The 13,108-nt window shown below is 38.8% G+C and overlaps 1 protein-coding gene across 1 annotated transcript; it reads left to right on the top strand.

The window, feature by feature from the left end:
* The first annotated feature begins 242 nt into the window (after positions 1 to 242).
* Positions 243 to 10,648, top strand: rbp3 (retinol binding protein 3). The gene is made up of 4 exons (XM_002940641.4): positions 243 to 3,270; positions 5,930 to 6,120; positions 9,161 to 9,303; positions 9,786 to 10,648. The coding sequence occupies exons 1-4, from the start codon at positions 274 to 276 to the stop codon at positions 10,112 to 10,114; spliced, it is 3,660 nt and encodes a 1,219-aa protein (XP_002940687.1). The 5' UTR covers positions 243 to 273; the 3' UTR covers positions 10,115 to 10,648.
* The last annotated feature ends 2,460 nt before the right edge of the window (positions 10,649 to 13,108 follow it).

Genomic DNA, 13,108 nt, shown 5'->3' with positions numbered 1-13,108 from the left:
ATAACTTTTTTGTTGTTGCTGTTGTTATGATACAGTTATTATATTATTCTTCTGTACAATATAAAGGCTTAGTTAATAGTAACAATGCTAGGTATTCTTTAAGATCAGCAATACTTACCCACAACAGTGGCCTTATGCTGATGCACACCATTTCATTAATGTGATTAAGGGTTTAGCAGAGATAAAAGAGTTTGTCTCTGTTACCTGTACTGCGTTAATGCTTCATTCTCAGTGCTGGAAGAAGAAATTTCACAGTGCACTGATACATAAAACATGTCCCCCCTATTTAAAGCATTGACGACTGTCCTTTTTTTTTGCATTGTTGCCAGCAACCCGGTTTTTCAACCTTCTTTGGTAATGGATATGGCTAAAGTCCTACTTGACAATTATTGCTTTCCAGAAAACCTTGTGGGAATGCAGGAGACCATTGAACAAGCTATGAAAAGTGGGGAGATTTTACATATCTCAGATCCTGAAACCTTGGCAAATGTATTCACATCTGGAGTACAAGGCTTTTTAAATGATCCTCGCCTGGTGGTCTCCTATGAACCTAATTACTCTGGTCCCCGAAAAGAACAATCACCAGAGCCAACACTTGAACAGCTAAAATTCTTGCTTGATCATTCTGTCACGTATGATCTTTTACCAGGCAATATTGGCTACCTCAGAATTGATTTCATCATTGGCCAAGATGTGGTTCAGAAAGTTGGTCCCCTCCTCGTCAACAATATATGGAAGAAGCTGATGCCAAGCTCTGCTCTTATTTTGGATTTAAGGTATAGCACCCAGGGGAAGGTTTCTGGGATACCTTTTGTTGTTTCTTACCTTACTGACCCTCAAATTCATATTGATAGTATTTATAATCGCCCTTCAAATACCACAACAGATCTGTGGACTCTATCTGAACTAATGGGTGAGAGGTATGGAAAAGATAAAGATGTTGTGGTACTTACAAGCAAATACACTGAGGGTATTGCAGAAGGTGCTGCATATATTTTGAAACATATGAGCAGGGCAATAGTTGTCGGTGAAAAAACTGCAGGGGGATCTTTAGATATTCAGAAAATAAAGATTGGTCAATCTGAATTCTATATCACTGTTCCAGTTTCAAGGTCTATTAGTCCTCTGACAGGGCAAAGTTGGGAAGTAGCTGGTGTTTTCCCTTGTGTTGTAGTTAATGCAAACAATGCTCTGAATAAAGCTCAAGGTATCCTTGCTGTTCGCTCATCTATTACCCATATTTTGCTTCAGCTCAGTGAGATCTTAGTAAATAACTACGCTTTTTCAGAACGCATCCCAACCTTACTGCAACACCTTCCAAACTTAGATTACTCCTCTGTAATATCAGAGGAAGATATAACTGCCAAACTCAATTATGAGCTACAATCTCTAACCGAGGATCCAAGGTTAGTGCTGAAGAGTAAAACTGATTCATTAGTGATGCCAGAGGATTCCACTCAGGTTGAAAACTTACCAGATGATGAAGCTACTCTTCAAGCACTGGTCAACACTGTCTTTAAAGTGAGCATACTCCCTGGAAATATTGGATACCTCCGCTTTGATGAATTTGCTGATGTCTCTGTTCTTGCTAAATTAGGACCTTATATAGTTAACACGGTATGGGACCCCATCACAGTAACAGAAAATCTTATTATTGACTTAAGGTACAATATAGGGGGATCCTCCACATCAATTCCCTTGCTTCTATCCTATTTTCAAGAACCAGAGAATAGAATTCACCTTTTCACTATATATAACAGGCAACAAAATTCTACTAATGAAGTTTATAGTCTCCCCAAGGTACTTGGAAAACCATATGGCTCCAAGAAAGGGGTATATGTACTAACAAGCCATGAAACAGCTACAGCTGCTGAAGAATTTGCTTACCTTATGCAGTCCTTAAGTCGGGCAACTATCATTGGTGAAATAACCTCTGGCAACCTTATGCACTCCAAAGCATTTCCCCTTGATGGGACTCGATTGTCTGTCACTGTGCCCATCATGAACTTCATAGATAACAATGGTGACTATTGGTTGGGAGGTGGAGTAGTTCCAGACGCTATTGTCCTGGCAGATGAAGCATTAGACAAGGCTAAGGAAATTATTGCATTTCACCCCAGTGTATTTGCATTAGTTGAGGGGACTGGACATCTTCTTGAAGTACACTATGCTATCCCAGAGGTGGCGTATAAAGTAAGTAGTGTTCTTCAAAATAAATGGTCTGAAGGAGGGTACCGTTCAGTTGTTGATCTTGAATCTTTGGCCTCCCAGTTAACCTCTGAGATGCAGGAAAACTCTGGAGACCACCGACTTCATGTGTTCTACAGTGATACTGAGCCAGAAATTTTAGAGGATCAGCCACCTAAAATCCCCTCCGCTGAGGAACTTAACTACATTATTGATGCACTTTTTAAGATTGAAGTATTACAAGGAAATGTGGGATATTTGCGTTTTGACATGATGGCGGATACAGAAATTATTAAAGCTATTGGCCCTCAGCTGGTTAGCCTGGTCTGGAATAAGTTGGTTGAAACCAACTCTCTCATCATTGATATGAGATACAACACTGGAGGCTATTCAACAGCAATTCCTATATTCTGCTCTTATTTCTTTGATCCAGAGCCTCTTCAGCATCTATATACTGTGTATGATCGAAGCACTTCCTCAGGCACAGACATATGGACACTTCCTGAGGTGGTTGGTGAAAGATATGGTTCCACAAAAGACATCTATATACTAACCAGTCATATGACAGGATCTGCAGCTGAAGTATTTACCAGGTCTATGAAAGAGCTAAACAGGGCCACTATTATTGGGGAACCTACAAGTGGTGTATCTTTATCTGTGGGCATGTACAAAGTAGGAGAGAGCAATCTATATGTGTCAATTCCCAACCAAGTTGTAATCAGCTCTGTTACTGGCAAAGTATGGAGTGTGTCAGGTGTTGAACCCCATGTTATCGCGCAAGCAAGTGAAGCTATGAATGTAGCACATCACATTATTAAACTTCGCACAAAGATTCCCTCTGTCATTCAAACAGCAGGAAAGCTGGTTGCAGATAACTATGCATTTGCTGACACAGGAGCAGATGTTGCTTCTAAGCTTATTGCTTTGGTGGATAAAATAAACTATAAAATGATCAAATCTGAGGTAGAGTTGGCTGAAAAACTTAATTATGACCTTCAGTCATTGTCAAAAGACGTCCATTTGAAGGCTGTCTACATACCTGAGAATTCTAAGGACCGTATCCCCGGAGTAGTGCCAATGCAGGTATGTAAAGTTTTACTTTAATGTAGCTTTACTGAGCTATTTAAGCTTTGTTAAATGTTTGTTTAATTGAAAACAAAAAAAGGCATAATTTAAATGTAAATGCAAAGTGCAAAGCACAAAAAAGGACATATAATGCCATGTTTCTTAATCACAATGCTGTGTTGCTTTCTAAAAGTACAGCTTGTACCACAACTTGTAAGTTATTTAAAAATGTTAATGTAAATTAACACTGACACACTGTGTGCAAATTTCTGCAATCATTTTTTTTCTGAAAAATACTGAATTTGTGTATTTTGGCAGGCATACTATTCACTATATTTATAGGCACAATATGCTATTAAAGTACCACAAGACCATGCCCCCTGTATTTTGCAGGTGTGCAACTGCATGCAATTCAGCAAATATATATGACATTTAAGTTTTAAAAAGCGTGTATATGACCAAAAATACTTTTTCAATAGCATCCAAATGCATACAGTTTTGCATACAGATTAGTGCTTTTCACTTATCCTTGCATTTGTGAATGAGTCGTATAGTGCAGACTTTATTGATGCATCTAATACAGAAGGCTCAGCATTTATTGGTATGAACCAAATGTTTCAGTTAACTCTCACTGTTCATATAATCACAACTATGCCTAAACATTCTAAAACACTTTAGAATACTTCACATAAAGATAAAATACAGTTTCACAAATTTTATCTATTAACTATAATAAACCTGTTGATGAGATACCAACATCGTGGCTCACCAGTGTATGAGCATGTTTCACTTTGTTAACCTCTTAAAGGAACAGTAACACCAAAAAATGAAAGTGTATAAAAGTAACTAAAATATAATGTGCTGCTGCCCTGCACTGGTAAGAGTTGTGTGTTTACTTCAGAAAGTCTACTATAATTTATATAAATAAGCTGCTATGTAGCCATGGTGGCAGCCATTCAAAGGAGAAAAGGCACATAGCAGATAACAGATAAAACACTATTGTATTCTACAGAGCTTATCTGTTATCTGCTATGTAACCTGTGCCTTTTCTCCTTTTTTCCAGCTTGAATGGCTGCCCCCGTGGCTACACAGCAGCTTATTATATAAATTATAGTAGTGTTACTGTAGCAAACACACCCGTTTTACCAGTGCAGGGCAACAGTGCATTATATATTTATTACTTTAAAGCTCTTTCATTTTTTAGTTTTACTGTTCCTTTAACACTAGAGAGCGGAAATTAACAATATGTGCTCCCAGTCCCTGCCTTAAACTTCATTACCTATTGAATTTGTGGATGTAGCGAGTTCATGTTCAGCTAGCATTGCCAATAAAATTTTTGTATAATGTATGCTTGCTTGCTTTAAATTGGCCAGTTAGTGCATCCCTCAGAATTATAGAAGGAAATTAAAGTTTTGACCACTGCAATTGCAAAAGCATTAAAAGGAAGGACCTTGTTTAAGGAACTGATCTGTAAATACATGTTTTTAAATTAACAGAATGAGTGAGAGGGCTTATTATTATAACTTATTATACATATTATTGTAGTACCCAGGTATGGAATGTGTTATCCAGAACGCTAGGGACCTGGGGTTTTTCGGATAAGGGGTCTTTCTTTAACTTGGATCTCCAGACCTTAAGTCTACTATATAGTCATTTAAACATTAAATAAACAAAATAAGATTGTTTTATGTTTAATAAGGGTTAATTAGTTGGGATTGTGTACAAGGTACTCTTATTATTACAGAGAAAAAGGAAATCATTTTTAAAAATTTAAATTACTTGCTTATAATGGAGTCTATGCAAGATGGCCTTCCAATAATTCGAAACTTTCTGGATAAAGGGTTTCCAGATAACGGACCCCCTACCAATACATTGACAGAAGTTTGGAGAAATAAGTTTCAAGTGACCCTCACATTTGTCTGGATCAGTTAGAATTATGCCAAAAGTAGAGTAGGAGATTCAGGTGAATGCCATTTCATTGTTTTCATAATGCCACCAATATTGTATCATTAGTTTTTATCAGAAAGTTTGTATTATGAGTCTGTTCTACTACAGAAACATAAATGTTCTATTAACTAATGCTGATGCCACACACAGCGTTATGGCAGAAAATTGATCGCCGAAAAGATACGAAGTCTTGTGTTTTTTGACGGATATCGGCTACATGTGCCTGCACCTGAGCGTATTTCATTCATTCGGGTGCAGGCTAAGTGTCCAGTAGCGGGGTGTATTCTCGGCTCACCGAGAATACGCCGTGTGGCATCAGCCTAAGACTTAAACTAGCTGTACAGGTGCCTGACAATGACTGCTGAATAGAAATTCCAGATTGAGACTGGGTCCCCTGGGGGCAAAACAATTTCCAGCCCAACTGATATCTGGTTAAACTTTAGTAAATCCATTATTACAATCCAGTTGGGTGAGCGCTGCATCTCCTACTGAGTTTGCATAGGCCCATATTGTGATCTAACAAAGACCCTTGGCAAAATGGCCAGATTAACCCCATCTGGACCACCACCCAGGTGACCAAATTGGCCATGGTTCTGCTAATTTGGACGTTACCAAACAAACAGATATTTCTGTGTATGGTTAGATCTAGATTTATAAAAGGAAAAAATGTCACAATTGTTTTTCTACCAGTTTTTACATGTGCTAAAAATCTGCTTCTCAATCCTTTTAGATCCCATCACCAGAAATGTTTGAGGACCTTATTAAGTTTTCATTCCACACTGATGTTTTTGAAAAAAACCTTGGCTACATAAGGTTTGATATGTTTGCAGACTCTGATCTTCTTAACCAAGTATCAGATCTGTTAGTGGAGCATGTCTGGAAGAAGGTTGTCAACCAGGATGCCTTAATTATTGATATGAGGTAGGTTGTCATTTCCAAACAAATGGACACTTCACAAATGGACTTCATAAACACTCTTCTGCACCCCTTAGTCACCCAAAACATAATGTGGAGCATTATGCCCTACTGTCCTACTGTTAAGCTTTAGTTCTCCTTTGTATTTCAATGGACTATATACAGGTCCTTCTCAAAAAATTAGCATATTGTGTTAAAGTTCATTATTTTCTGTAATGTACTGATAAACATTAGACCTTCATATATTTTAGATTCATCACACACAACTGAAGTAGTTCAAGCCTTTTAGTGTTTTATTATTGATGATTTTGGCATACAGCTCATGAAAACCCAAAACTCCTATCATGAAAAGGTTCTCAAAACGAGCTATTAACCTAATCATCTGAATCAACCAATTAACTCTAAACACCTGCAAAAGATTCCTGAGGCTTTTAAAAACTCCCAGCCTGGTTCATTACTCAAAACTGCAATCATGGGTAAGACTGCTGACCTGACTGCTGTCCAGAAGGCCATCATTGACACCCTCAAGCAAGAGGGTAAGACACAGAAAGAAATTTCTGAACGAATAGGCTGTTCCCAGAGTGCTGTATCAAGGCACCTCAGTGGGAAGTCTGTGGGAAGGAAAAATTGTGGCAGAAAACGCTGCACAACGAGAAGAGGTGACCGGACCCTGAGGAAGATTTTGGAGAAGGACCGATTCCAGACCTTGGGGGACCTGCGGAACCAGTGGACTGAGTCTGGAGTAGAAACATCCAGAGCCACCGTGTACAGGCGTGTGCAGGAAATGGGCTACAGGTGCCGCATTCCCCAGGTCAAGCCACTTTTGAACCAGAAACAGCGGCAGAAGCGCCTGACCTGGGCTACAGAGAAGCAGCACTGGACTGTTGCTCAGTGGTCCAAAGTACTTTTTTCGGATGAAAGCAACTTTTGCATGTCATTCGGAAATCAAGGTGCCAGAGTCTGGAGTCTGGGGAGAGGGAAATGCCAAAATGCCTGAAGTCCAGTGTCAAGTACCCACAGTCAGTGATGGTCTGGGGTGCCATGTCAGCTGCTGGTGTTGGTCCACTGTGTTTTATCAAGGGCAGGGTCAATGCAGCTAGGAGATTTTGGAGCACTTCATGCTTCCATCTGCTGAAAAGCTTTATGGAGATGAAGATTTCATTTTTCAGCACGACCTGGCACCTGCTCACAGTGCCAAAACCACTGGTAAATGGTTTACTGACCATGGTATTACTGTGCTCAATTGGCCTGCCAACTCTCCTGACCTGAACCCCATAGAGAATCTGTGGGATATTGTGAAGAGGAAATTGAGAGACGCAAGACCCAACACTTTGGATGAGCTTAAGGCCGCTATCGAAGCATCCTGGGCCTCCATAACACCTGAGCAGTGCCACAGGCTGATTGCCTCCATGCCACGTCGCATTGAAGCAGTCATTTCTGCAAAAGGATTCCCAACCAAGTATTGAGTGCATAACTGAACATAATTATTTGAAGGTTGACTTTTATTTGTTTTAAAAACACTTTTCTTTTATTGGTCGGATGAAATATGCTAATTTTTTGAGATAGGAGTTTTGGGTTTTCATGAGCTGTATGCCAAAGTCATCAATATTAAAACACTAAAAGGCTTGAACTACTTCAATTGTGTGTGATGAATCTAAAATATATGAAGGTCTAATGTTTATCAGTACATTACAGAAAATAATGAACTTTAACACAATATGCTAATTTTTTGAGAAGGACCTGTACAGCTTTGCTGTGAGATTTCATTAAGATGAAAATGTACACTTGGCTACAATTATAGTTTACTTGTACTTGTTTACTTGTGACTCTTCTTACAAATGTTCATTAAAATAATTGGTTATTTTTGAGCTAAGTATTTTATCACATAAAGACCAAGATAACAGTGACCCCATTGACCAGATATGGAAGTGAATTTATTTTACTTAGCATAAATATTTTTGTAAGTGATCTATTATCGCTCATTTTAGTGATCTATTATTGCTCAATATAAAGCCCATATACATTGCAAGTTTTTTTTAATTTAGTGATCCATTATTGCTCAATATAAAGCCAATATACATTGCATATTATAATTTAACATTTTTGAAAATAGGTTTGCAGTAGCTTTATAATTTCAGCCAAGAATACTCTTGCACCACTGAAAAGCAATACAAATGCTTCCATTTTGCATTATTTTAATGTTAAAACCTTTTGCATCTCATTGGAGTAGCTGTAGTAGAATGACTTGTGGTAATTTTTGAGGGGTAAGAATCAATGATTTCTTTTAAAAAATGGGTAAAAAAAATGGCCCTGTGCACTTTATTGCAAAATATCTGTGAGATTTTTTTTTTATTTAGGAGAGAAAAAAAATGGTCACTCTTTTACCAGTGAGAAAAAAAAACTTTATGACAAAAAGGGATGCTGTTGTGATGGGAAATACATGCTTCTAAAGCCATTTATGATTAACTAAGTAGATTAGGCGTCCAAATGTCATTACACCCATATGACATTGATATATAAGTAGTGATGAGCGAATCTGTCCCATTTCGCTTCACCATAAAATTTGTGAAACAACAAGAAAATTCGCGAAACAGCAAAACATTTGCGAAACACATTTGTTGTGCAATTTTTTTGTTGCCCACGTCTTTTTTTTCGCTCGCGTTTTTTTTGGTCATCCTCATTTTTTTTGTCGCCCGCGCTTTTTTGATGCGACCACGCCTTTTTTATGCTACCGCGCCCAATTTGACATGACTGCACCCTTTTTTTGACGCACCCAATTTGATGCACGACAAAAAAAATTGTGGGCACAATTTTTTCTGCGGCAAATTTTTATTGAAATCCATGTCTGCTGAAAAAATTCGCTCATCACTATATATAAGAAACACTTAACAAAATCGTAGTAAGGTACTAAAAATGAATACTGAAGTACTTATTGGGCAATAAGTTTATCCTTTCTTTATGCACACTTCCTCACTCATTGAAACATTCTCTCAAAATAATATAAAATAAGACTTATATTCAACAACATTTATTGTTTACATTTCAGATTTAACATCGGAGGCCCCACATCATCTATCCCAACTTTTTGCTCATATTTCTTTGATGAAGGTACCCCTGTTCTTTTGGATAAAATTTATAGCCGGACAACCAATGCCATCACTGACGTGTGGACCCTCCCTCATCTTGTAGGTATGTAAGTGCACACAAAGACCCACTGATTAGGATTAGAACAATCACTGGTGATAAAAGGGAAGATGCATAACTCTGACATACCTCATGACTACAAAAAAAGTTTTGTTAAGTATTTACAGTTTTGTTAAGTATTTACAGTTTTGTTGCATGCTTGCCAAGAGTCATGTGGAACTAGAACCTACCTTAATCATAATAAATTCTGTTGTATGTAATAAAATAATTCTCAAACCTTACTAAATATTTTTAGATAGCACTGTTGTGAATTTCTAAGCATCTATAACTAAAAAAAATGTCAATTAGCACATTTACAGCTGCTATTTCAGTATATAAAAAAGTAGAATCTTATAGGATTCCTTCCCTAGAGCAATTCCATTATATTTTTAATACACCCTTTAGAAAGCTCTAAAAAGCTCTAGAAAGCTTAGTTAATATTCATTTAAATTTATACCGCTGGATGTGCTTATTTTTTCCCTACACAGGAAATGCTTTTGGTTCTAAAAAGCCTGTAATCATCTTGACAAGTTCTCTGACAGAGGGAGCAGCTGAGGAGTTTGTGTACATCATGAAGAGATTGGGCAGAGCTTATGTCATAGGAGAGGTTACAAGTGGGGGTTGCCACCCGCCTCAGACCTACCATGTTGATGACACCCACCTATATCTGACCATTCCAACATCTCGTTCTGCCAGTGCTAAACCTGGAGAATCATGGGAAGGAAAAGGTGTATTACCAGATCTTGAGATCACCTCTGAAACTGCTCTGATGAAGGCGAAAGAAATCCTAGTGTCTCAATTAGAGGGGAGACAATAACAAAGGATATTTTATATGCCAGCAGATAAAGAGTACAACATGTAAATTGTTGTGTGCAAACATACTTACATTGATCACTTTACCCTAAAAATATATTCCAGCAAAGAAGCAAAAATCATATATTCTCTGGGCAACACATGCACAAAATGCTCAGTATATTCATAGGAGTATAAAGAGCCATATTTTATCATGTCAATCTTTTTTTATGCCCTTCACAAAAACTATAATTGTTCATAAAACAGTTGGTGCAGTTGGGGCGAATATGATCAATCTTAGGGGTGGCTTTCTATGTTAGCTATAATAATTGCCAGTAATTTTCCTTCACAAGCACTTTCTATGCATCTGTACAGTATAAATACACTTTGGCATTAGGTGGTAATTAATCATTATCTTGCTCCTCATATCATTTGGTCAATATTTAGCTTTGTGTAACTGCAGCTAAACAGTGCTTCTTTGCAAGGTCACACATTTGAAAATGCTTCTAGCATTAATTTTACAGTGAAACATTTGTTAATAAAATAATGTTTCCTACTTGTTGATGTTTTACTACTTTTCCTTTTCTACAGCTTGGGCATATCTGAATTCTCGCAACACATCACCAATAGTTACTATACAATATTTAAAGCACCATATGGCATTTTGTAACCACTGCAAACTGTCATACCCCAAGACCTGATAGACACTTATTTTCTAGAAACTGCTGCTATATGTTCATTGCTATGGGATGGGGATGGTACACTTATTTGAGATTCTGCAAAATCATGACTTTAATACAAAGGATATAGCAAAATCTTCAACTGAATCTAAACCCTATTTTGTCTTTGCAAATTAGTGTAAGGAAAGGGCAACATTTTTGCAGTTTTCTTAATCATGTGACCTACATGATTTTATGGGTTCCAATTTAGTTCATCCAGGAATCTGGATATGGGCAAATCCAAATCCTGCAGAAAAAGGCTAGGATTTAGTATTTGATGCATCACTACTATAGGAGCACAAAAATACAGTTCTGTCTCTGCAGAATACTGGAAATCAGTGTCAGTATAGCTTTAACGTTTAGGTACAACTTTTCTCACAGTAATGGCATTTTTTTCTGCTCATGGTGAATTTAAGTGCTGAATAAATACAATATGTCCTCTCATGCTTTAAGGTAAGGTAATTGATGGGTATCACATTTGCTGTTTAAAGAGCTAAAGGGTTGAAAAAAGACCAGAGTCCATCAAGTTCAACCCATCCAAGTAAACCCAGCACACACAACCTATACTTACCAATCTATACACTCACTAACATAGTCTCTGCACTCTCTCCAGCTCATTAATATCCTTCTTAAGGACTGGAGCCCAAAACTGCACTGCATACTCAAGGTGAGGCCTTACCAGGGACCTATAAAGAGGCAAAATTATGTTTTCATCCCTTGAGTCAATGCCCTTTTTTATACAACACAGCACTTTATTTGCTTTAGTAGCCACAGAATAACACTGCATGGAATTAGACAACTTGTTATCTACAAAAACCCCTAGATCCTTATCCATTAAGGATACCCCCAACAAACTACCATTCATTAGATAGTTCACGTTTATATTATTTCTACCAAAGTGCATAACTTTGCACTTGTCAACATTGAACCTCATTTTCCAGTTTGCTGCCCAGTTTTCAAATTTTGTCCAATCGCTCTGCAAAGTGGCAGCATCCTGCATGGATGTTTTGCACAATTTAGTGTCGTCAGCAAAAATAGAAACAGTACTCTCTATGCCCACCTCCAGGTCATTAATAAACAAGTTAAAAAGCAAAGGACCAAGGACTGACCCCTGCGGTACTCCACTAACCACACTGGTCCAATTAGTAAATGTTCCATTTATCATCACTCTTTGTAATCTATCCTTCACCCAGTTCTCTATCCAATTACAATTATTATGTTCTAGGCCAATATTCCTCAATTTGATCATTAACCTTCTGCGAGGTACTGTATAAAACGCTTTAGCAAAGTCCAAATAGATGACATCAACTGCCATTCCAGCATCAAGGTTCCTGCTCACCTCCTCATAAAAGGCGACTAAATTAGTCTGGCAAGATCTGTTACGCATAAACCATGCTGGCACAAACTTATAGTATTGTGAACTGCAATGTATTCAAGTACCCTATCCCTTATTACCCCTTCCAAAAGCTTTCCTACTACTGATGTCAGACTGTAAAAGTACCTGGGCAGCGGGGACGCCCGCCGCTCTCCAGGCGGGGACGCCCGCCTCTCCTTGCGCGCCGATGCGCGCGTCCGGCTCTTCTGGCGAGCGGCGGTGCTCGCTCTCCCTCTTGAGCCGGCGCGACGTATGACGTCATCGCGCAAGGCGCGAAATTCAAATATTTAAAGGCGCCTGCGCATATTTTCGTCGCCCAACTTCGGTTTTGCCTCCTGATTACTGTTTTCTGCTATTCTGATTCTGACTACTGTTTTGACCCCTTTGCCTGACCTTGACCTTGCCTGATTGCTGCCTGAACTGACCCCTTGCCTGTTTTTGACTACGTGTTCCGGATTTCGATATTGTACCTCGCTGCCTGTTCGGTTTTGACCTCGGCCTGCTCCACTTCGTCTCAGCTTCCTAAAACTTTACGTTAAACGCAAGGTTCCCTTGCCTGCCCAGAACATTCGCCCTGATCCTCTCACAACAAGTCCTGGCGGCACCCGAGTAGCGGAGGGCTCCACCCGAAGCGAAAGGTGGTTGTTATAGGCAGAAGAGTGAGCCTTGACCGGGATCTCAGCTTTTGTTCTGGGTTTGGGATACCGAGCGTGACAGTAAGTTGGGCCTGAAAAGAAAATGGATGCTGAAGGGGCCTCTGCTTCGTCCGCTTCTCCAGAGATCATGCTTAAAAACCTCCTCCAGCGTCTCAGGGAGCAAGAGACCAAACAAGACCAAATTGTCCAATGCCTCCAGGGCTTGGCCGTTAGGTTGGATTCTCTCCAACAGCAACCTGCAGCTGATGATCCAGCTCCTACCCCGCTCT

The sequence above is a fragment of the Xenopus tropicalis genome, chromosome 7 (assembly GCF_000004195.4).
Source record: "Xenopus tropicalis strain Nigerian chromosome 7, UCB_Xtro_10.0, whole genome shotgun sequence".
NCBI lineage: Eukaryota > Metazoa > Chordata > Amphibia > Anura > Pipidae > Xenopus > Xenopus tropicalis.
This window is presented reverse-complemented; position numbering and strand designations above follow the sequence as displayed.